Source organism: Ochotona curzoniae, unplaced genomic scaffold (assembly GCF_017591425.1).
Source record: "Ochotona curzoniae isolate NIBS_2020 unplaced genomic scaffold, NIBS_Ocur_1.0 patch52, whole genome shotgun sequence".
NCBI lineage: Eukaryota > Metazoa > Chordata > Mammalia > Lagomorpha > Ochotonidae > Ochotona > Ochotona curzoniae.
The window spans coordinates 156,199-181,923 of record NW_024467031.1 but is presented as its reverse complement, the minus strand read 5'-3'; the positions used below and the strand labels follow the sequence as shown (position 1 = coordinate 181,923).

The 25,725-nt window shown below is 44.6% G+C and overlaps 1 protein-coding gene across 1 annotated transcript in view; it reads right to left on the bottom strand.

Annotated features, from left to right (window-relative positions):
* LOC121168087 (delta and Notch-like epidermal growth factor-related receptor) overlaps window positions 1–25,725 on the bottom strand; it is a gene marked incomplete at its 5' end in the record, with an annotated part of 181,059 nt that overhangs the window by 23,934 nt on the left and 131,400 nt on the right. Inside the window, 2 exons of the mRNA XM_040997852.1 lie at window positions 5,319–5,432; window positions 16,672–16,794. Coding sequence (XP_040853786.1) covers window positions 5,319–5,432; window positions 16,672–16,794 — 237 coding nt within the window. The remainder of the gene's footprint in view (window positions 1–5,318; window positions 5,433–16,671; window positions 16,795–25,725) is intronic.

Sequence of the window (25,725 nt, the reverse complement as noted above, 5' to 3'; positions counted from 1 at the left end):
AAAGCTGGAAGGCCTCTCTTTCTCTCTGACTCTGTCTTTCAAATAAACAAAATAAATCCTCCCCTCTTCCCCCACTGCAAACACCGAAAGAGTGAGAGAGAGAGAGAGAAACCATTACACATGCAATTGACCATACAACCCAGCAATTGAACTCCTGAGCAGTTGTCCCAGAAAAATTAAATTTGTTTGCACAAAAATGTGTATGTGGAGGTTTACAAATTTTTTTCTGTGATAGCTCAGAAGTGGAAGTGGTCCAGATTCCTTTCAACAGGTGATGGTTTAAAAACAAAACACAACAGACACAGGACAGTCCCACTACAGAACAACGTTCAGGAACGAAGACGGAGGACGCCGGAGGTAACTCCGATAACCTCTTCCAAAGAATAAAGCAGAGTGAACAAGGCCCAATCTCCAAAGTCTACACGCTATATGAATCCACTTATATAACACACCCCTTTAAAAAGGCACAAAGTTGCAAAAATGTAGAGCATTCAGTGGTTCTCAAAGGTTAAAGAGAGGTTGTGCTGGGCGGGCGATGGGTGTTGCTGTAAAAAAAGCAGCATGCAACATTCTTCGTAATGATGAAAACATTCTGGACTTTGGTTCTACCCATGTCAGTGTCTTGGTTCTGATATTGTGCCACAGTTTCACAATATGTTGTCATTGGAAGAAGCTGGGTACAAAGGTTACACTGGGGCTCTCTTGTTTCTTCCAACAATTTTAATTATCTCAGAATAACAAGTTCAAAAACATAACCAGAGGAAACTAGGCACATAGATAGTCCATTGTTTTTCTAACAAATGAGCCAATGGAATTCAACAGTGAAAAGGTTGTACATATTTTTAGTAATTTACAGGACTAACTGGATATTAATATGCAAAATATGAATCTCCAGCTTCAATTCACAATGTATATAAAAACTAATTCAAAACAGGTCCTACATCTAAAGTAGAAGCAAAAAAAATTATTGTAAAAACACTATAAAATTCCACCATCTTTAAGTGTTGACTTTTTGCTACCAAAAATTGCAAACTATAAAAGAAAAATTGATGTTAGGCATTATCAAAATAAAACACTCGTAAAATTCATGCACAGGCAGAATGTATATCTCTAACAAAGGATTCTATCCAGAATATATGAAGAATTATCACTCGTCAATAATATGACACATAACTATTTTAAGTAGAGAAATGATTCGAAAAGACATTTTGCAAATGCAACATGTGAATAGCTAAAAACCACATGAAAGAAAGTCAACACCAAGTGATGTATACTAAAATTTCAATGGAATTTTGCAAAGGAACTGAATCACTTTCCGCTTTTAATCACGCCCGTGAGAAAGGACTGCAGCATTCAAGTCCCTGCTGTTAAAGGGACAGTGTTAGGGGATCTCAAGGGCTTACTGTTCTCCCCGTGGTACACAATGATCTCAAGTCCATTCACAGTGCCAGGTAGGAAGTGCAGCGGCTCCTGGCAATTAGCATCTGGTCAGGAGGTCCATCCTTTCCACCCGCTGGCCCTCAGCCAGATAATTCTAAGGGGAAGAATTGCAAAGACCCAGAGGCCCATCAGAGAGTGTGCCCCATTAAGGTTGTGACGATAAAATAAATGGGGGGCTGGCACTGTGGTGTACTGGGTAAAGCTGCAGCCTGTGGCACCGGCATCCCATGTGGGTACTGGTTCAAGTTCCAGTTGTTCCATTTCTGATTCAGCTCCCTGCTAATGCACCTGGGAGAGCAGTGGGAGATGACCCAAGTCTTTGGCCCCTGAACCCCTGAGAAGATGGAGTTCCATGTCTTCAGCCTGGCTCAACCTTGACATTTGGAATCATTTGGGGAGTGAACCAGCATATAAAATACATCTCTCTTTCTCTCCCCTCACCACCACCCCATCTCCTGCCCATGACTCTGCCTTTCAACTAAATAAATAAATCTTTGAAAATAAAAAAAAATTTGAAATTATGTTGCTAAAAATTTTAACAAAAAATAGGATGGAAGAAGGGAGGTTGAGAGAGGACAGGAGGGGCTGCGTAGTCCTATAATTGTATCTATGTAACACATACATACATGTAACACATGAAAGCTGTCCTCTTTTTACGAATAAAAATAAAAATAGGAAAGTGCTTTCATGTTTTTCTTACAATGAAATGTCAACAGGAGATGTCTAGATAGGGAATGATAAGATTGTCATTATAGGATATCTTTGTATACATTTATTGAGATACATTGTATATACCTACTGAAATATCAACTGTACCCCATAATTATGTGCAACTCTTAAGTGTTAATCAAAAACATTTTTAAAATGTTTGGGCTGAAACACGGTGGCTCAATGGCTAAATCCTCTCCTTGCATGTACTGGGACCCCATAATGGGCTCCAGGCCGTGTCCCGGATGCTCCACTTCTCATCCAGTTACCTGCCAATGGCCTGGGAAAGCAACAGAAGATGAGGTTATTAGACTCTGCACCCATGTGGGAGACCTGGAAGAAGCTCCTGGCTCCTGGGTTCGGATCAGCTCAGCTCCAGCCATTGTGGCCACTTTGGGAATGAACCAGTGGATTAAAGATCTGTCTCTCCTTCTCCCAGTAAATCTGCTTTTCCAACAAAAATAAATAAATCTTTAAAAAAGAGTTTAAGGGATAAAAATGCTAATTAATCCAGTTTTAGATTATATTCATGTGTGGAATGACCACATTGTACCCCATATATATTAAAACTAAACAGGAGGCCGTTAGGAGTCCTTAGTAGCTGAAGACAACGAGGGGATAAGAGGAGGAAGGACTCAAAATGACTGCCCAGTTTGTGGCCACAGCAGCCTGGAGTGAAGTACTGCTGTGTGATGAGTGAGAAAATATTTTAGGAAGGAGAAAACACTTCGGGGTTTGAAATGGCTCTGAGACTTCCCTGGGTGCACGCTGAGTCATCCGTCACAGAGTTGACATATATCCTGGAAAAAGATTACTTTTTCTCTCCCATAAGATACCAAAGTACATTTCAAATGGAGTAGAGATTTAAATGACAAAATTTAATTTCCACATAATTCAAATCATAGACGAGAATATAAACTCTGATTAGAAAAACTTCTTAGAATGAAACAAAGAAACCTGAATAAAAGGTCAAGATACAGTGAAAAAAAATTAAAATATGCAGCCAGTGTCGTGGTCCAGCAAGTTAAGCCATCACCTTCAATGCTGACATCCCATATGGGCACTGGTTCAAGTCCTGGTTGCTCCACTTCCATATTCTTGCCAAGGCATATGAAAAACCACCAGGAGATGACCCAAATCATTGAGCTCCTGCACCCAAGCGAGATAACTGGAAGGAGTTCTGGGCTCCTGACTTTAGCAGGACCCAGCCCTAGCCATCCCAGTGCTGATATTTGGTGAGTGAATCAGTGGAAAGAAAGTCAGTCTGTCTCTCTCTTTCTCTCCCCCTGCTCCCGTGTGTGTGTGTGTGTGTGTGTCACTGTGCCTTTCAAATATGCACACATTTTTGTTAAAAGAAAAAGAAACACAAATAACCAGAAACATATTTGAAAGCTTCCACTCTCCCCGGAATCACAGGCCTGCCCCAGTCGGTGACACTGGTACTGCTCCGTACCATGACGGGAGTGAAGGGTGTCCCCGGGTTTCCACAGAGAATACTAAGGAAAGGCATAGGGTTCTCTCGATGCCTCCGACTCTGACCCTGAGAAATAGTATGAGTACAAAAATGTACACAAAGATATGCCTTACAACGTTGTTTCAAACCAGGAAAAGTTCTCGGTTGCAGAGGAACTGAAACAATCATGAGATTTCATATCATGGGCTACAGGCAGCCGGGAAAAATGAAAACGCAGAAGCATTTTTGCTTTCCACATCATGGTGTGGAAACACATTCATTACATGTATATATTTTAAGCAAAAAGTAATTTATAATAGTATAAACGATATGATTCTTTGTATATTCCAATAAATAGCAGTAACTTCACACACACATACACACCCCTACAGGAAAATCACCAGATATCAAAAAATGTATCAAAATATTATGTTCTAGTAGTGCAATTTTAATTGCTATGTTTTTTATCTTGATAACCCTGTATTTTTAAATTTTTATCCCCTATTTTTATTACTCATGGATAAGGATATTTGGGAAAAAACACGATGCATTTCCAATATTATTTTTGTCTCTGAGAAACGACAAGTAGGTATCTGTGGGTTTGTAACCATTCAGCAAAACAGAACCATCCAAGAAGCTTTCTGTGACACAATCTCACTTTTCAACCCCAGGAAAAAAAAATCCAAATCAGAAAACCTAGGATGTAACACTGAAAAACATGAGTAGACTTCAAAAAACTTGTGGAAAATGGAATGAAAAGGTAGGTTTATTTTGAGGGGCAAGAAAGTTTTGAATCTGTGCAGACTTTTTTCAGGATATGCATCTTCCAGGAACTTTCTAAAGATCCTGTATGGAAGGCAGGGTCAGTGCTGCTTCTCCCACCTCTTGGTTGTTGCGGCTTCCCCAAGGCACACAGGAGACACCCCAGGATGGGTGAAGGAACCAGTCTCCATGAAATGCCTGGAGGGCATGCAGCGGCCTGCAGCCTAAGAGCCCACCTGGTTCTAGAAGATCAGGCACGCCAGTGTACAAACCAGAATGACATTTACACTGTTGGGAGTGAAGCTCAGAAAACACACTTTATCCAGCTCTCCAAACATCATGACTCCTGCATCCTGCTGGAATAACAAACCACTGCAATGGTACAGACTTCCTTCCGGGAACCTGATGGAAACTTCACAGAGTCCCTGCAGGCCCTGAAGGGGCGACTAAGAAGAACCTCAGGTTGGATTGGATCTCCTTACCTTCAACTGACTCCTGCTCGGTGTCTAGGAACCCCCAAGGTTCCTGTGCACCCCAGAGCCAGGTCTTCTAGCCTCTCTCTCCACCCCACTATCCCTGCACACTTCTGTAGGGCTTAAGTCCACACTCATAGTTGATCTCCAACCTGGAGTGTCACCCTTACTTCCCACCACCACCTGTTTTCAAAATCCCATCACGTTTATGCTCTCAATAAAATTCAGCACAGCAGCTCAGATGGAGAGTCCGCAGAGGATGCACTTGATCCTTCCTTTCAGCCTTGGAAACAACCAGCAATGGTGGTGACGCAAGTATAAACACCCATGGGATTCCAAAGTCTACGTCAAAATAGATCCGCACCCTAGCAATGCCTCCTTACACTTTGCAAATTATGTTGTTAGCTTGTAATTATTTCAGGTTCACTTCTGAAATCTCAGGGATGTGATAAAGCTGAAAATTCAGCCCCCAGACCACTTGCCTGTAAAGCCAGGTGGGCAGACGCACGTGCCGTTCAAGCCTTCACTGTCACAGGTGCCTCCATTCAGACAGCTGATGTTGGCACAGGGATCCTTGTACAGTTCACAGTGAATCCCTGCGGAGAAACAGGCAAGGGATGATCAGGCAGCAGTCTTCAGATTCCGTGTGTGTGTGTAACACACATGCACGTCGCATGTTCACTCTTAACTTCAGACTGTCATAAGAACATACCTATAAGAACATCATCAATCCCTACTTGCAGGTCCTACTACAAATATCTCCACATGTCCCAAAGCCCAAAAGTTAATCAACAGTAAATGTGAAGGTCCCCCGCAAAACAGATAATGGCTACACAGACCTAATACAGTTTCCATGTAATTGAAACAGCATCCTAAAACAAAGAAGATCTGGAACCAGATATTGCTACCAGTTCTATCTTGCAGAAATAAAGGAGGCAGAGCCGCTCTGTATTTCAGCTTCATTCCCAAAGGCCAAATCAGTTCACCACAAAGGTACCAGGTGCTGGGTGACCTAACTGCCACGATTCAGATCCTCACACCAACACAGCAAGCACTCTTTCTTCCTCCCCAGTTTAGAGATGGGGAAACTGAGGGAACAACCCAAGATCACGAGCCTAGTAAGGGAAGCTGGGATTTGAACCTGCTAAACATTCAAACGCAGTCTGTGCTTACTGCAGAGTTGACTGAGAGTGGTTTCTGTCTGATCACAGAAATATCCCAAGGCTTTGAAAAGTCAGAATAATAAAAAAGAGGAATTTTAAATCTTTGCAGCAAGATCTTAAATTTTAAATCTAATCCAGCAAGCAATGCCTATGAGCAAAACTGCTGCTTTCAGATTAAATTCTCGCATAGAGCCCTCATCTTCACTCCTGAGAAACAGTGGCTTTCCTACTTCCTACTGGTTGAACTCTTTAGTTTAAGGTTAAGCTTGTGATGAAGTGAACTGAAAGTATGTCATTGCAAAATTCAAAAGAAAACGAGGAGGAGGAGGGAGTGTGAGGGAGGAAGAGTGAGGGAGGGAAGAAACGACGGGAGATATCATCATGCCTTCCGAATTGCATGGAGGAAGCACATGACATTTGCTTGCCTGATAGCATTGTTCCAATAAAACAAAACAAATGGGTTCATAAAGTATCTGCACAGTTACAAACAAAACCATTTTCTGTTAGTGCAAAAAAATCAAAGCCAAGCACTAACACAAGGATATGCATGTACTTGTGCAAATGCCTGAAGTGGGACCGGAATGCTTCTAGAACAGATAACTGACATCTCTATTTGCCACAGTACAGACACTGTATTAGCAATTTTTATGATAAACATATATGTTTTGTAACTCTATTTTTTTTAAATCCAATGCTATATGAAAAATGGTACGATGATGTGTCAGAATGAACAAATGGGTCTATTGGTCTGTTTATTCACCCCCTCCATGCCCCACCCTTTGGCAGGGAAGAAAAATCACATCCTATTCTGAATAAGAATGTAAATACCAACGTGGCCGTCCTCCTCCACAGCCTTAAGATGCACACACATCGAGCAGCTGGGAAGTGGAGGTATTTATTTAATATGTTCCCAACTTCACTTCTTAGATTGTGCAACAGACGGCCACGCCCAGTGACTCATCATCTGGTCACTGAAGTCATCCTTGCTGGGGCTGGCACTCACTTCTTTGTCCTGTCTTAAGAAGCAAGGATCAGTAAAGAGGAAAAGAAGTGTGAAAAGAGAGACGGAACTTCCTCTCTGCACATAAACAACTTCCATGAGCTAAGGAGGGCATTTGAGAAAGAAAAGCTTTGAATTTTGCCACTTCCCCTGCCCCATAACCAAGCCATCCACAAGGGTCAGGCAGATATTTTTCTGAAGTACTCTTTACTCTTGGCCCCCTTTCCCCTGCTATAATCGCCCGGATGCCACAGTCTCCTGTGATGGGAAACAGTCCTCCATCGTCTATTCCTAGGGACTTGATGGATCCTCCCAGGCTGCTGTCACCCTGAACAAACCCAGGATGCAAAAGAAAATATCAAATGAGTGGAATGATCAGCATAAACTGGGTCAGTCTTCTTCATTTGGGTGTGCCTGGCTTCATCTCCCAGAAGTCTCCAGTGCTTTTTTTTTTTTCACACTGACTCCCAAGGAACATGGATTCAATTGAAAAAGCAAAATGCAGAAGAGCCTTTTCAGCTTCAAAACACTTGTAGCAAAACAAGTATTCATTTATTTACAAGTTCCCATGGGGTTGTTTAATGGGAACCAGGAGACAAAAACGTTTTCCATCGTAATGGGAAATGCAGGCACCACCAAAGCCCAAAAGTGGCCAAAATCTAAAAAAAAAACAAAAATTTCCATTAGACTCAAAAAAATAAAAAATAAATGTTCAAATGATCTTCAGAAAGCTTCTAGTAATACACTTGCTAACCCTGCTGTGTATTGTAATTAAAATGTTTGCCAAAAAATGAGGTACTTTTTAAATAAGGAAAAATCAAAACCCAGGTTAAATATTTAAGCACCTTATCCTAAAGATTTTCAATTATTAAATAGTTGTTGAAAACACCCAAGGTGAGCAATTTTGGACTTCTGTGTATTTGGAGGGTTTTTACGGCAATAACTCTGTCCCTTGTTATTCCTCTTTTGCAAGAGATAAGCGATTGGGTCACTTAATCATCCCCAGACAGCTTTTTGGCAGCAAGACCGGACAAAAGCGCACAGAAACACCATGACTATGAAACAAGACGGTCTTAAAGTCTCCAATGAGCACTTTGATGACTCACACGTCTGTGCTCTAAGCCTCACTAATTCCTATACGAAAAATGTGTCACGGTGCTTTGCTTGGCATTAGAGATGAAAAACCCCTAGCCAGAAACTTGAAACCCAGAGAATGAAAGAGGCCTGGACCATAGTGAGGCGCCAAGGGAGCCTCCACACCAACACTCCTCTTAAGACCTCTGGGTCCCCCTTTCATGTACTTTTCAAATTAGTTCTATTACTTTCCATGATACAGTTTTGTAGGTATAGGGATTCCCTCCATTTTCCTTCCCTTTCTCCACCACCATTTTCCTCTCCCAACATTTTACCTTTATATTATTACAGAGATGTAATTCTTTAGTAACAGTTACAAGCTTAACATTCTGCTGTTTAAATGTATCATGGCATTGTAGATGTGGACAAAAAACAGAAAACCGGGCCCGGCGCGGTGGCGCAAGTGGTTAAAGGTCCTTGCCTTGATCCCATATGGGCGCCGGTTCTAATCCCGGCAGCCCCGCTTCCCTTCCAGCTCCCTGCTTGTGGCCTGGGAAAGCAGTCGAGGACGGCCCAAAGCTTTGGGAACCTGCACCCGCGTGGGAGACCCGGAAGAGGCTCCTGGCTTCGGATCGGCATAGTATCGGCCCGTTGCGCTCACTTGGGGAGTGAATCATCGGATGGAAGATCTTCCTCTCTGTCTCTCCTCTCTGTATATCCGCCTTTCCAATGAAAAAATAATAAAAATAAATCTTTAAAAAAAAAAAAAACAGAAAACCTAACATCCTATTGTCAAGGCATATTTAACTGGGGAGTCCTCCTTTCATGTGGAAGTCGGGATGCCATTCCTGGGGGTCCCCAGCACTCATCCAACATTGCTTCCATCTGAGTCCTTCCCTCAGCGTGGACCTTGCCTCATTCTCAAGTCCCAAAGCCAAAGCTTTTTTTCAGGAAAACCAACTCTTGAGGTTCTTCTGTCACCCTGCTTTGAGAACAGACTTGGATTGTCGTTGTGAGAAGCCATTGCACCCATCATAACCAAAGCCTTCTCCTGTCTGGCTGCCCTACAAATCCCCGAGGATCTGAAGAGCACAGGCCAAAACTTAATGCATGGGTGGAGATGTGGCCAAGCCACCAGCGTGCATTGCTGCCACACAGGTGAGACTGCTGGAGGAACAGGAATCTGTTCCAACTTCCAGCTCTGCCTCAGCAACACCCCGTTTTGTCAGGGGAAAGCAGGTCCGCATGACGAACTGAGTCTGTGCAATGACACATCCATCACCCATTGGCAAAAGGCAAAGCACGCATGATTACGAAACTGTGTTTAGTCTCCAGCAAAAATAAACTGTAATTCAGTCAAAACTAATAAAAATTCATACTTTTCATATTAAAGGATGGAGAGGCAATGTTTTTGAAAGGATTTCTATTCCAACAGGGCTCTTTACAGAAGTTAATCTTAGAATTAAAATGAACAAGAATTCAAGGAGCAATGTACCAATTATAAATCTTTGCTGTCACCACAAATTTGGTCCCGATTAATATTTGAAAACTGAAAGTCATCCCTACATCTTCAGGAAAAATAAGACAGGTAAGGAAAATTCACCAGACGTATTCTTTGTGCTTAAATTTGACTCAAGACATCATCTTACTCAAATTCACTTCCTTTAAGAAAACTTCTCCAGCACTAAACTGTTTCAGAAATTACAACTGGCATCTCAACCTCAGCCTCATGGGGGTATTGGCTGCAGTCTTCTCTTTTGGTACAATAACAGCCCAGGGAAGGAAGAGCACTTGCCTTTTATCCATTTTTTTGCATTTATCATTGTGCTTGAGAAGGTCTGGGTACACACAATTCCCAGAGCTTCTTGCTCACTGATTGACAGACTCTAACAGAGGAAATAATTTTGCTCAACAAAGCAAGAACCATCCTTTCAATTACAAATTTATGTGGCCATTAAAAATAAACAAGTACGGTGTCAACAAATTTATACCTCAGTGATTTCATTTCCGAGACTATCAGTAAAATTAATTCAGACTGTATGAAAAGTGTATGTAAAAATGAGTTCCGCCAATAATTATTTAGAAAAGCCCCACATTAGAAGCAACAGCAAGAAAATAAATCTGTATTTCTTCATGGGAACTCCAGAGAGCTACTTAAAAGAAAACCAGTTAAAACTTTCTAACAATATGCAAGAAGTCTTCAAAAAGCTTATGGAAAACATACATAATGAAAAAAAACTACCCATGGATTTAAACCATTTAGCATTAAAACAAACTTATTTTGCAATTCCAACTTTTCATGAACTTTCTGAAGTACTCCTGTATAAGTCAAATACAATATCATGCTATACAGTGTGCATATATATTGTATACTATGTATTTTATACATTATTACACATGGATGGAAACAACACAAATCATTGTTACTATTGTGCTATGTGGTAAAACCATGAGCAATTCTGAATTTTTCTTCTAAATGTTTGTTATTGTGACTGTATCCCTTGCATAATTAAAATGTAAACTTTTTAAAAAAACTTCAGTCGCCAACATTTCAAATGATACATTGTTGAGCACTTCACCTGTCCTGCTGGTTGCACTATTTCTCTATGGCAATATGAAGTGAACGCTGACCGTGCATCTGTTAAGCCCCCATCATAAACGGGCTTTGCACCTGCTATCAGTAACATCAGCAAGCCAGCCTGAAAGAGTGTGCTCTCAACCTCTTCGTGCATCTCACTTCCTAACAATTTCATGCTCCACAATGGAAACTTAGATATCAGAAAAATATTCCAGTTGGCTTCCAGGAATTAATTGCATTACACGGGAGTTTTATTTCTAATAAACACAGCTATTGAGAATTGCTTTGTGCAAACCACCCTACTGCCTACAGGGAAGATGACAGGTTATGTGAGCAAAGAAAAGTCAGAAGGCATCAAAGACCATCCTCAACTCTACTGACAGTCCAAAGTCGGGCAAGTCGCATCTGTCTGGAGAAGAATACTCCTGACAGTCGATGCTGATTCAGACACAGGGGTGGACGAGGACAAAGGGGAGGGGGAAGAAAGAAGCCAAGCTCGAAGCTCTAGGTCCCAACAGCATTTATAGTGCTCAGGGGGCAAGAACCCTGGGAGAGCTTGGAGAGGAGAGTCAGATGGCAGAAGAAGCAGCATGACCTTCAGGAGGGATTGGGCCCAAAGGGAAAAAGAGCTGAACGGCTAATCAGAAGGGAGCTTGCAGGTGTCACTCAAGGTCTTCAATGAACTCAGCCAGGATTTTTCTGAAATCTGAGTTAGTGCAATGGTGTATGGACAAGGGCCCAAAGGAAGAACATTAAGAAAGGGGAAAAAAAAAACCAACTAGGAAACAGAATATCAACTCTAGGAACTTGGTTGAAAACGAGAAAAAGAAAAACGGCACTTGAAGTAAGTACAGCAGAAACACGACGTCAAAGACAAGGATTTTTATCATTATTATTCATATGGGATTTATTTAGAAACCTAAAAGCATTTTCTTGTGGTTTAGCAATACAATTTTTCTAGCACTATTTATTTGAAAAGGATGGGGCTCTGATTCATGGCTACTTCTCTTTAGAAACCACACATTATTCCTGTAGACAATGGTCTCTGTACTGGCACTTAGCTTTGTTCATCTCTCCATTCCTGCACCAGTAACATATAAATGTAATAATAACTGTAGTGCCGAAGTGGGCTTTAAAATGTCTCTGAAGTGCTCCCTCTGGCTCTTCTTTTTCATAATGTTGTTAGCTGCTTTCGCCTGACTTCCTAGTAAATTCATTCTTAGGAATTTACATTCTTGTATTAACTTTATTTAAAACATAAAAAAGTGAAAAGAAATACACTTGTTTAAAACACATTTGTGAAGTAGAATATTAAAACCCAACCACAACACATTATTTATTGACTTATCCAAGACGTACATCCAAGTATGCATGTACCAGTTGGCAACTGTTGTTTCTCCCTTTCCCTTTGTGAAAATTTCAACCAGTCCCCAGACCATGGCTCTTGGATCCCTATGATTATTCCCATTTCTCAGACAAAGAAGTGATGGCTCCGAGAGTACTCGGAGACGGAGACAGGCGTCAAGCCAGCTGTCTGGCAAAAACGCTTTAGGAATTTGGCAATTTCCATATATAAGGACCAATTCCACATCTTCCCTTTCTCTGGGAGCCTTCTGGGCAGATTCTGTCTGCCAAATTCTCACTTGTGTTTCAAAGCCACCGCTCAGCGTGCTGACCCTTCTATGCTGCCACCACCATCTGAGAGTTTCCTAACTCAATAGAGAAATGCTACACATAACCAGAGCTTGGCAGAAGTGCTTCACAAGAGAAACACAAGAGAACAGAATCTTGGGTCTGAACCAGAGAGGATTCAGCCCCTCTGTCTGTCTCTCTTAAGCCCTTCTTCCCATCCTGCTCACCTCCCCATTCTTGCTTTACACACCCTACCACTTACTACTACGTTGCTTGGGCTTACTTTCCAGTTTTTACCAATTCTTATTTATACCTAAGCCTAATGTCTCCATAATCACAACAAAATTTAGAAAACACTTTGTTAGCCTATTTGGGATGCATTCTTCAACACACTTCCAATCCTTACTACCCCTATCATCTCCTAGGTTTGGTTTTTTAAAAATGAAATTTCAATTTGGTCCTATAAAATTTCCTGAGAACTAGGTGTTGCAGGAACACCCTCAGGTGACCCCCAAGAAGTCAAGTGTTTACACAATTCCCTCTCCTCACGAGCTTTCACTCCAAAGCATGTAGCAATGGTACAAATATTTGAGTTCATTCTAGGTGGGCCTGGTCTAACCAGGTGAGACATTTAAGAGGGCGCAAAGCCTCCCCTGACGTTGCAAACAGCAAGTGGTAGGGCTCTCATATCCCGGCTGTCTTTCAAGTTCCAACGCATCACAACTTCTACAGCCACAGGTGAGATGCCTCCTGAAGCCTAAGCTGTAAATCACAGGTAGAACCTCCTTTATTCAAACTTCAAATGTGATGTCAGCTAGTGGGATCCTGGCAAGAGAATCAGCAGGCCGCATGTGGACGCAGAAACAGGTTAGATAATAAAAGGCATGGTTTTAAGCCACTGAAGGGGAGTGATTATTTTTATATAGCACTAGATGATTAATACAGCAGATACAAATGTTTTCTATAGGGACTTCCCTCACCTTTACTATTCACCAGCTTGCTAAGGATTCTTCTTTAAAGAAGTCTGCCCAACTCTTCCTCCTGTTCTCCATCTTTCCCTGTCTGGATATCTTTGTTCCAACTTGGTATCTGTTAGATGAGAATACATTTAAAGATAATGTTTTTGGAGATGGCATCGTGATACAGTGGTCTAAGCCACTGCCTGTGATAGCAGCGTTCTATACGCATGCCCATCCCTGTAACCACTGCTCTGTTTCTGATCCAGACTCCTGCTAAAGTACCTAGGAAAGCAACAACAGATGTTTTAAGCACTTGAGCCCCTGCCACCCAGGAGGGAAAGTCAGGAGCTTCAGACTCCTGGTTTCATCTAACCCAGCCCCTGTCATTTCTGTCACTAGGAGATTGAACCAAAGGATGAAATATCTCTTTATGTCTCTCTTCCTCCACCGCCTCTTGCCTATTAATAAAATAAATGTTTGAAAGCAGTAATTTTCTTATAAAAGCATTTGTAATGCATTTTCTGTATCTTTGAAGGTACAACAATGACTTTGTTTTTTGTTTTGTTTTGTTTTAAAGCTATTTGTGAATTTGAAACTCAGAGCTGAAGAAAGGGAAAGAGAGGGGAAAAGAGAGAGACAGATTCTCCATCCTCTGGTTCACTAAGTACGCAGCCACGGTGGCTGCCCTGAAGCCGGGAGCTGGCAACTCATCCAGGTCTCCCACGTGATGCAGGGGCCCAAGCACTTGGACCATCCTCTATTGCCTTCCCAGGCCATAGGCAGGGAGCTGGATTGAGGTCATGGACCGGGACTCAGATCATCACCTACATGGGATGCTGCTAGGCAAGGGCTTATCATGCAGTGCCACAATGTCAGGAATACCTTTGTTTTGCTTTCAAAGCTAAATGATGATCTTCACAATGAAGCCTGCCATGCTGGTTCAGCTCTGCTCCTTGGAGGCACGAGCTGCTCAAGGCTGACCTCTTACCCTTACATGTAACTTCTACTCACTTTGTAGAATCCTGCAACATCTCCCTTTGTTCCAAAACTTGTCCCAGGAAATGTCTCAGGAAATCCCAAGTTGCATTTCATTCCCTTCCTCAATTTCTAGGCCATTCTGAAAGTCCGTTCTCTTTGGAAACAAAATTTCTCTAGGCAGCTCACAGACTTCTAATAGTGAGTTCAGCTTTGCTCTCTATGCACCCCTTCCCTCTGGAGCATCTGCCACACAGATGAAAGCACATTTCTTGAGCTTCTTTTTGAGTTGCTGGCCAGGGTGAGGGTGGAAGACTTGACAGAGACATGATGCTAGAGCTTTCCATTCCCCTACCACCCAGTGCTAGATGACCAGCCAACTGGATCCTGGCTACTATGGCATGGGGTGTGGGAGCTTTTCCACTTTGGGGTTCTCAAGGCTTCCCAGGTGTGCACAGATGCAGATCGTCCCTTCAGCCCAACTGTGCACATCCTTGAGGCAACAGCCAGGCTCCACTTCACTCTGAGAGAGGTCAGTAGACTCTGGTATCCCACAGGTCACACTGGTACCCTCATAGCAGGAACTTTCTCTCTACAAGCTGAGGGATTCTTAGCTGGCCACAGAATCCTCAGTTCTCCTGGAAGCTACACTTCCTGTTCCTGGTGTGAATAAAGGCTCCCAGCACCACCTCCCTTCCTCAAAAAGCAAACTCAAGCACTCAAGACCCTCTCCAATGGAAGGATTCCTCCTAGCAGAGAGCTGCAGGACCCAGGAATACAGAACATGAACTTAGCTGGCCATCTTCCTGGAATGTCACTCCCTTGGAGCTGGAGACATGTGAACCTCTTTGTAGGGTAAAGGAAAGGAGCCAGGAGAGATTAAGAGATAGGCGATGTGCAGAAAGATGATTGCCAGAATAAATTTCTTAGAAAGACAGAAGGGGTGGAATTTATACTATAAGGAAAAGATTAACTCTGAGCAAGATAAACATGTGATCAAGTACTAGGGAAGAGAGCAAAGCTCCAGAAGTTTTGCAAGTAAGCCTGTAGGAACAGGAGTTCTGAAAGTCTGGTCCGTGGGCCAGGACCTCAGCGCCTCCTGAGAACTTACCAGGGACTCCAGTTCTCAGACCTCACCAAAGACCTAGTGAATTACAACTGTGAAAGAGGGAAACTGTGCCATAACACACACACACACACACACACACACACACACACACACACACACACACACACACATTTGAGAACCACTGCTATTGAATGTACAACATTAGAGAAATCTGAAAGTGTTTACAAATGATAACTGTTTTATCTCATAAGGATGAAGGTGATGTTAATTATATTCTAGGATTGATGATTTTAATATGGGGCTTGGGAAAGTAACATTCTGAAATACCCTGGAGGAAAGAAAAAAGTAAGGAAAAACAGAAAAGAAGGCTAGGAAAAATATCTGAATTTAGAGATGGGTCATCAGAGGGTCATCAGAGGCAGCTGTATTTTTTCATTTTTTGTAATGATTGCTTCAGCAACGACGCAAAGACAAAAGTGTAAGGAGCATATTCAGGAAGTCTCCAGTTAATATTCCTTTTTCCTTTACAAGGGTGAAATGTCCTGTATAAAATTCAACCATAAGGGGCTGGTGTTGAGGTGCATACAGATGCTGGTTCATGTCCTGGATGCTCCACTTCATATCAACTCCCTGCTCACAGCCTGGGGAATCCAGCAGAAAACATCCTGTGTGCTTGAGTCCCTGCTACCCACGTGGACTCAGAAGGGGTGCATGGCTCCCGGCCCCACTCTGGCCATTACGGCTGCCTAGAAGTAAACCAGCAGATGGAAGATCTCTCCCTCCTGTGCCTCTTTCTCTCTCTCTGTAACTCTTTCAACTGAATAAATAAATCATGAAAAATCTACCATAAACTAAAGGATGTTGACAATTTAAAAAAACTCATCCACTGCTACCAAGTTTCCTATTGGAAAATTACAAAATCTATGTCAGCATCACTATCCCTATTCTTGCTTTATCCAGAGAGAATAAAGTGCAGAGTACTGAAGAGGTTTGTCCAAGCTCAACAGTGAGATGTGCGTGACCAGGGGGAGCACCCTGGCTCTTCTGACTAATTGCACCTTATTCTTCTCTCCAAAACTGCACTACCCCTCCACCCCTCCAGGTGTTGGTAAGGCTTTTAGCTGAAAGGCGATGAGGATGACACCTGCACATTCAACAGGAATGAAACCATCAGGAAAGGGCAAAACAAAGACCAGTGTCTATTAGGGAGGCACGAGACCTACCCGTCTCATGAGATCACTGGACCCATAAATCATCCCAGCTGCAGGATTTCATGTTCATTCCAGATAAATCCACACTCCAATTAGAGGTTTGTGCTTTCGCATAGAGAAGCCATGGCATTGTTTAAAGCTGCTCTCGCACAAACAGGCTAAATAGCCTCTTACCTTTGTATTCTGCCAGGCACACACACTCGTAGCCATTAACCAGGTCCCTGCAGGTGGCCGCATTCAGGCAAGGAGCAGAGAGGCACTCATTGTACTCCTCCTCACAGTAGAGGCCGTGGTAACCTAGGGAACAGAGAGGGGACACTGTCAAAAGCATCCCAAATAAAACCCAGAGCAGATCACCTGCACTCACTGGGAAGTGCAGGGCAGACATACCAGATCTCAAAGAACCATGACTCTTGGGATAAAAATCACAAAACTCAGGGCCAGCGTTGTGGATGAAGGCCCTGCTTCCACCACCAGCATCCTACATGGCTATCAATTCAAGTCTACTTCCAATCCAGCTTCTTATGTGCCTGGGAAAGCAGCAGAGATGTCCTAAGTGTTTGGGTTTCTGCCACCCATGCGGGAAAGCTGGATGCAATTCTAGGCTCCTAGCTGCCACATGTTCAGCCCTGGCTATTGTGCCCATCTGGAAAAGGAACCAGCAGATGGGAGATTTCTGTCTGTCTAACTCTGCCTTTCAACTAAACAAAATAAATCTTTGTTTTTATTGTGTCATGAATGTGGGAGAAGGTCAAGAAGAATGAATCTGCCATGAACACAGCTTTTTGCAGCTCCACATCAGAGACGTGACCCCACTGGCCATCTACTGAATGGTTTAGCACTGCATATGCAATGGCACTGATGTTGGGGAGCCTGGTGTTTGAGCATGTCAGCCAACCAAGGATGGAACAGAGAGCACAGCAGAGTCTCCATCACGGGAGTAGCACTGCCCTCTGAGGAAGAAAACCCAACTTTTCCTCCACATCCATGAGCAAAGTCCTTTAGCTAAACGACATTTTATTTAAAAACTCTTCAAAAAGTTCACACTGAGCTAGGGTCTTTTTTGTTTGTTGAACCCTCTATTTCATAGAGCATTAAGTCTTTGGCTATCATGTGAATAAAAGTATGCTATCAAAGTAGGAAGGGGAAGAAAAACTAGTATTCCATTCTTAAAATTACATCTATGAATGACAGTGCTCTTTTATTGGTATCACATGAAGATGGGAAACAATGAAAATTGTGTTGGAGTCATTATCACACACTTGTTGTGATTCTGAAAATCTAATCTATTAATAAATTTTGGTTTTAAAAAAAACCAAAAAGTTAAAAACAAAAAACTCACGGAAATTGAATAAGAGTTAATTTTAATGCAGAGCATTGAAATCCATATAGTTCTGTCATCAAACACATTCTCCGTGAATTTTAAGACGCTGAAGCATTAATTTCAAAACTGTTGATACTGAAGAACACTTGCCTCCAAATAGTATTTTCCACAAACTTTTAAATGTAGCCTCACGTTCTCATTGTATTTTTTTTGACAATTTATTGTATGTATGTTTACTCACAGTCGACACCTAAGAGTACTTTTTACGGGGCACAGTGAAATATTTTTATGCATGGACACGGTATGTGACAATTACATTAATTTGTATATTTGATGCCATTCGTCATTGTGAGGATGGTCTCTACCGGCTCATCTGAGACACACACGAGACTGTATTCCATCAGTGACCCGAGCATTGCGAGTTACTCCTCCCGCCCAGTCACACCCTCCTCCTCAGCCTCCCTCCACTCCTCCTCTCTTTTCCTCTGGTCATCGCTATTCTACTCTCTATTTCCATGGAACTAACTTTCTAAGTGTTCACACAAAAGTGAGAACACAGCAGTCGTTTTCATTCTGCTCCTGACAAACTAGAAAAGAAAATTAGTTCAAAAGGTTTAAGCGGAATTCTAGAAGAAATGCATATTTTGGCTGTTTATTAGAAAATATAATTATATAATTGGAGTATTAAAAACTTCAATCCAATTGTTTAATGATTAAAAATATAAAAATAGAGGGACCAGATTTTGACAGAGTGGATAAAGGCATGACGTGTGACACCGGCCTTCCATGTGGGTGCCAGTTCATGTCCCATGATGCTCCACCTACAATCCAACTCCCTAATAGTGGCCTGGGATAAAACAATGGAAGATGGCTCAAGTTTTTGGGTCCCTGCACCCTTACGAGAGACCCAAATGAAGCTCCTGGCCCCTCCTGGCTTTGGCCTGGTCGCTCCTGGTCACTGAAGTCATCTGGGGAGTGAACCAGCAGATAGAAGCTCTCCCCACTCTCCCAATCTCTCTTTGTTCTTCTAACTCTGCCTTTCCAATGAATAAATACAAAAATTTCTTGATACAAATGGCTTTGTTTTTCTATTTGCAAGACAGGTGTTTATCCTAAAGGGTAAGACAACATTCTTTGAGATTCATTCGTGAGCGTTCAGCTGTTTTCAACTTTTAAAAACATGTATTCCTGCCAATTTGCAATGAAACCAAGCCATCATTGTCCAGCCCTGTCCAAACAATGAGAAACATGTGAGTGGCTTCAAAAACCACCCTGTGTTCATTCTAAATTCAGATAAGCAGAAAAAAATAAGCCCTGACTCAAACAGGGATTAGAATTATGAGCTTTTTCCCAGCCTTTCCAACACAAAGCCAAACCTCAAACTCAGAAAGTCCCATTAGAATCTGTGAATGCATTGAACAGCTTTGTTGCTTGTGCCCATCATGAAAGTAGGTTAAGCTCACATTTGCATTATTAACACTGCACTTTTCAAGTATGTTGCCATTTATTTTCGAACCACTTTCCAATTTAGGCAGCAATAATGGCCCTTCTGAGAAGACCTTGACCTACCTAAAATGAATACGCACCATGACTCTTCATTCTTCTATATGACCCTACTTTGCATCATTTTAGAGAACTAGTTCCTCTTACTATTCACCAGATTATAATGATCACCTAGATAAGAGGTTCTCTATGCCTGACCATTGTGCCCCTCTGAGGACACTCAGCGAAGTCTGGAGCTATTCTGCATTGTCACAAATAGGATCCAACAGAAAGAGTGGCTATAAGCCTTGGCAGGCAGGGCGGGGTGCAGGAGGCAGGGAACAAAGCCACAGATACTATTTGCATCCTAATGGCTCATGGCAGTCCCCACTACTTATCCTCCAGCAAGAGTCTCCAAGGAAATTGTCAACACCCCAGGCTGAGAAACCCTGCTCCTGTCCAGCGTGACCCTCTGCCCACAGTCTGTGAACCAGGCTCACTGGGACACAGTCACACCCACATACACACACAGCGGCCACAGTGCTATCACTGCAACATTAGCAACATAACCGAGGCCACGTGGTCATGGGCCTTTGCAGGCCAAGCTTTCTGACTCCCATCCTGGGATGGATGGGTTGTCCTCTCCACAAGAATTACAGACGATGATCCCTTTGCCTTTTCACTCTGCTGACTGCTGCCTTTGCTGCACAGAACCTTTCTAGCGTGACGAGGTGGTACTTTGCACATGCTTTGCCTTGGGTATCATAGCCAAGAAATTGTTGCTACCACTAATGTTATAAAACTTTCCTCATGTGTTTTCCTCTAAGAGTTTTATAGTTTTCAGTCTTAATGAATCCTTCAGTTCACACTGAGTTGATTTCAGGGTGTAGTGTGAGAAGCACAAATGGCCCCCAGGTCTACAAACAGAGCCGAAGTATCACCAACCAGAAGAGAAATGCAAACTAAGCCGACATGAGCTATCACTTCATACCTGCAGAATCTTCACTATAAAAATCAAAAAATAACAAATACAAATGAAGATGTGAAGCAATTAGAGCTTCCATGCAACATTTTTGGGAAAGTAAAATGGTGCAGCTTCAATGAAAAACACTAGGGACATTCCTCTAAAAATTCAAAACAGAGGGGCTGGCATGGTGGCATTAATAGCCTTATCCTCCACCCTGGAGCCCTGGCATCCCATGTTGGTCCACTTCCTGATCCAGCTCCTGCCAATGGCCTGGGAGAGCAGTGAGGGATGGCCCATGGCTCTGGACCCTACACTCACATGGGACACACAGAAGAGGATCCTGCCTCTCAGCTTTGGACTGTCCAAGCTCTTCTGTTCACTGCAGCCGTTTGAGGAATGAACCAGCAAATAGAAGATCTCTCCCTCTCTCTTTCTCCTTCTCACTAAGTTGACTTTGCAAGTACAATAAATATAGCTTTAAATATAATATACTGAAATGGAATTACCAAATGATCCAGCAATCCTGCTTCTGACTATTTACCCAAAGTGCCTGAAATGGGATCTCCAAGAAATATTGACATTCCTAAATTCATTATCAGAATTATTCATCATAGCCAAGAGTTAGAAATAACTTAAAAGTCCACGGACACGGGCCCGGCACGGTGGCACAGTGGTTAAGGTCCTCACCTTGCAGGCCCAGGATCCCATATGGGCGCCGGTTCTATCCCGGCAGCCCAGTTTCCCATCCAGCTCCCTGTCTGTGGCCCGGGAAAGCAGACGAGGACGGTCCAAGGCTTTGGGACCCTGCACCCGCGTGGGAGACCAGGAAGAGGCTCCTGGCTTCGGATCGGCATAGCATCGGCTGTTGCGCTCACTTGGGGAGTGAATCATTGGACGGAAGACCTTCCTCTCTGTCTCTCCTCTCTGTATATCCGCCTTTCCAATAATAAAAATAATAAAAATAAATCTTTAAAAAAAAAAAGTCCATGGACACATGGATAAGGGAAAATGTTGCACATATACATCATGGAACGTGATTCAGCCTTTAAAATGAAGGAAATGAAAGATGGGGCTTGCTGCAGTGCTTAGAAAGTGACTTAGATGAGTGCACTCCATACTCGAACAGCTGGAGTCCAGTTCCAGCCTTTGGACATCTGAGCAGTGAACCAACAGACCAGTAGGTGGAAGAGATTCCTCTGTTTCACTCATAAATAAAGAATTTTTTTTAAAAAAAAGAAGAGGAAACCCTTTCATGGTACTGCAGCATGGATGAGCCACCAGTACATGATGGAACATGAAACAAGCTAGTTACAGAAGAATAAGTACTATACACGGCTCTTTGATAAGAAGCCAAAAACCAGGGGACTTTCAGAAGGAAGGAGACTGGCTTCCAGGGACTACAGGGACAGGGTCGGGGAGCTGCTCTACAGTGAGTAGAGAGCCTCAGTTAGGCAGGATGAGCAAGACCTAATGAGGCACCGCACAGCAGCGTGCACCTGCTGAACAGTACCATCACGTGCACTTAAAGCATGTTCAGAGAGCAAGTCTCTGTGGTAAGCAGAAAAGCGAAGGTCGCTCGACTCCGGTCAGCACGGAGCATAACTGCAGCAGCATCTTTGCGTTGTTCTGCAGTCCGCCTGGAGATCTTAGCAACTCACCAAGAAGGGCACGTGGACAACCCCGCCACACAGCTTCCGTTTCTGAACTAAGGTGTAATTTACATAGACAAACGTCAAAGGCACGTTTCACAAAATCATCCATAATCGTTTGCATTTTTTCAAAATGGTATCATTAAATTTTCAACTAGCAACCCGGAAAGGAAATGAGGAAGCTATTTCATGGAGATCATTAAGCCAGTGATGTTTTTCTTCCTTAAGGTGAAAAAAAAAAAAGACATAGGTTTCCTCTCCTACAACTGTTTCTTCAGAGATGCTAACATTTAAAGGTCTTTATGAAAATGTCAAGGCACCCTTTCCACGCCGTGCCGAGGTTCCAAAAGCGAACTCTGAATAAAAAAGCCATTCCTCCCAAAGCAGACAGGGTTCTGTGAAAAGTGAGGCTGCCAACTCCTGCTGATAATTAATACAGGCAAACAAATTAGCTTAGGGCAAAATACCCAGGGCCTAAAAAAAAAAGTTAGGCTAGTCCAAAGACTTTCTAAAAAATAAAATGAGAGGGGCTGGTTTTGGGTGAAGCAGGTTAAGTCTCTGTCTGGGATGCCAGTATTACATAAGGCCATTGGTTCAAGTCCTGGCTGCTCCACTTCCAATCCAGCTCCCTGCTCACATGCCTGAGAAAACAGAGGAAGATGGTCCAGATGCTTGGATTCCTGTAAGCACGTTGGAGATGATGATCATCTTGGCTCCAACTCAACTCAGCCCTAACTTGTGGCTCCTTCACTCCTCTACTCCCTCAATTCCTCCCTTCTCTGTCTGTAATCCTGCCCTTAACAGAAAAAAATAAATCTGAAAAAACAAAAATAAGTAAAATGAAAGATCAGAAAAGTTAGGGGCCAGAGTGGCCCCCCTCCCAGGATACTGCCTTCAGCACCATTGCTTTAACCTTTGCATAAGCCATTCCTGAATGTTCTGTTTCACTCATAACAGACAGAACTCTAACTTTCTGAAGGAACTGAGTAGTGCAGGAGCTGGCTGCCATGTTTGGGCTAAATGGATGGATGCTGTCACAGCTGAGGGAAAACAGATTCAGAATAACAGGACCAGCTTCGCTTTGGAAGCGTTAGATTTGGGGTTCACTTGGAGAACCCAAAGCCTCAGCAGAAAATACTGTAAGGGGCACACGGAGAATACCTCGGGAATCTGTTGTCTGCAAGTAGTGCCGAACTTTGTGGCAAAAAAGAGAACAGAAAGGAAAAGTAAGAAAGGACCAAGATGAGATCTGCTGCGATAGGCAGCAAGACCGGGGGAAAAGGAGGGGAGAGACAAGGACAGACTGGGCTGTGCAGCCAGAGAAGAAGGAAGCCGAGGACGCCGGCAAGCAGTTTCCCAAAGAACCAGCACCATGGACTGCTGGAGACCCTCTGAAGCACAGCTCTTAAGGGTGCTGGCCCATGCCTGACTCAGTGGGTGTTCTGGAAATAAAATAAATGCAGGGCTCTACCAGGATTTAAGATACTAAACATGAAGCCATTCCTGTATGGCTCAGAAGGGTCCCTATTCTCCCCAACTTTGGACCACCCCCAACGGACAGGCATGAAGTGCTATTTGTAACTCTCCAAGGCTCTAACTTTTACACATGCAGCACAGTTTTAAGATACACGACTGCCCTAGGACATGCCTCCAGGAAAATAAAGCAAAGAATGGTACAGCTCTAATGGAATCTAAGTCACCAATAAAGAATGCCCGTGTTAGAGAAATAATCAGAGCCCCTCCAGATGACTTCCTGCCCACACTATGTAATGTAGTCACTCGTCACAGCACTCGATGTCTGTCACTGCACTGTCTGAAATCCTATTATCCTAACTCTGAAATCATATTTTTCCCTAGTTCCTTTCCTATACTAGAGCATGAACTTGAAGACAGAGGCAGTCACTGCAGAAGTCACAGCCATCTTCCCAGTACCTGGCAGGGACACGCTCTGTACAGAATAGCTGCCAAGTCAGCCCCCAGGTGTCACTGGTGACACACGCTCCTCGGCGTTTCCAGGGCCCCAGGTGAAAGGTTAACCAGCAGGGTCCTCAATCTGCACGGAGCGCACAGTCCAGAAGCCAGCTGGAGGACGTGTTAGCTCTGCCACAGGCCCTGTATCCGCATGAACGAGTTGAGTCCCCATGACGAAGGAACAAGTTAGTTCCTCCCAGATGAGAAACTAAGAGAGGTGAAGACGCAAGCTGGCCCGAGGCCACACAGCCCTGTGTGCTCATCCTCCTTGCCAGGGTGGGCCCCAAAGCACACAGCGGACTGCATCACTCTGATGAGGCTGAAACAATAAGACATGCCAACAGCAGCTGATTCCTTCTCCTTTCTGGAGGTTGAAAGCCCAAGGGCAAAGTGTTGGCAGCAGATCTGTGCCCTCTGCCCCTGCCCTACAGGTCTGTGCCCTCTGCCCCTGGCCTGCAGGTCTGCGCCCTCTGCCCCCGGCCTGCAGGTCTGTGCCCTCTGCCCTCGGCCCGCAGGTCTGCACCCCTGCTCCTGGCCTGCAGGTCTGTGCCCTCTGCACCCGGCCTGCAGGTCTGCGCCCTCTGCCCTCCGCCTGCAGGTCTGTGCCCTCTGCTCCCGGCCTGCAGGTCTGCGCCCTCTGCTCCCGGCCTGCAGGTCTGCGCCCTCTGCCCCTGGCCTGCAGGTATGTGCCCTCTGCCCCTCGGCCTGCAGGTCTGTGCCCTCTGCTCCCGGCCTGCAGGTCTGTGCTCTCTGCCCCCGGCCTGCAGGTCTGCGCCCTCTGCCCTTGGCCTGCAGGTCTGTGCCCTCTGCCCCCAGCCTGCAGGTCTGCGCCCTCTGCCCCCGGCCTGCAGGTCTGCGCCCTCTGCCCCTGGCCTGCAGGTATGTGCCCTCTGCACCCGGCCTGCAGGTCTGTGCCCTCTGCCCCCGGCCTGCAGGTCTGTGCCCTCTGCCCCCGGCCTGCAGGTCTGTGCGCCCTCTGCCCCTGGCCTGCAGGTCTGTGCCCTCTGCCCCCGGCCTGCAGGTCTGCGCCCTCTGCACCCGGCCTGCAGGTCTGCGCCCTCTGCCCCGGCAGGTCTGTGCCCTCTGCTCCCGGCCTGCAGGTCTGTGCCCTCTGCCCCCGGCCTGCAGGTCTGCGCCCTCTGCCCCTGGCCTGCAGGTCTGTGCCCTCTGCCCCCGGCCTGCAGGTCTGCGCCCTCTGCTCCCGGCCTGCAGGTCTGTGCCCTCTGCCCCCGGCCTGCAGGTCTATGCCCTCTGCCCCCGGCCTGCAGGTCTGCAGGTCTGCGCCCTCTGCCCCTGGCCTGCAGGTCTGCGCCCTCTGCCCCTGGCCTGCAGGTCTGTGCCCTCTGCACCCGGCCTGCAGGTCTGCGCCCTCTGCACCCGGCCTGCAGGTCTGTGCCCTCTGCTCCCGGCCTGCAGGTCTGTGCCTTCTACCCTCCGCCTGCAGGTCTATGCCCTCTGCCCCCGGCCTGCAGGTCTGCGCCCTCTGCACCGGCCTGCAGGTCTGCGCCCTCTGCCCCCGGCCTGCAGGTCTGTGCCCTCTGCCCCCGGCCTGCAGGTCTGTGCCCTCTGCCCTCCGCCTGCAGGTCTGTGCGCCCTGCCCTCCGCCTGCAGGTATGTGCCCTCTGCCCCCGGCCTGCAGGTCTGTGCCCTCTGCCCCTGGCCTGCAGGTATGTGCCCTCTGCCCCCGGCCTGCAGGTGGCTGCCTCCTCACTGTGTCCTTCATGGCTTCATTTTGTGCAAGAATACTGGCTCCTGGAATATCCCCTGTGCTTGTTTTTTTATTAATTTTTAAATAATTATTTATTTTTATTGGAAAGTCAGATATACAGAGAGGA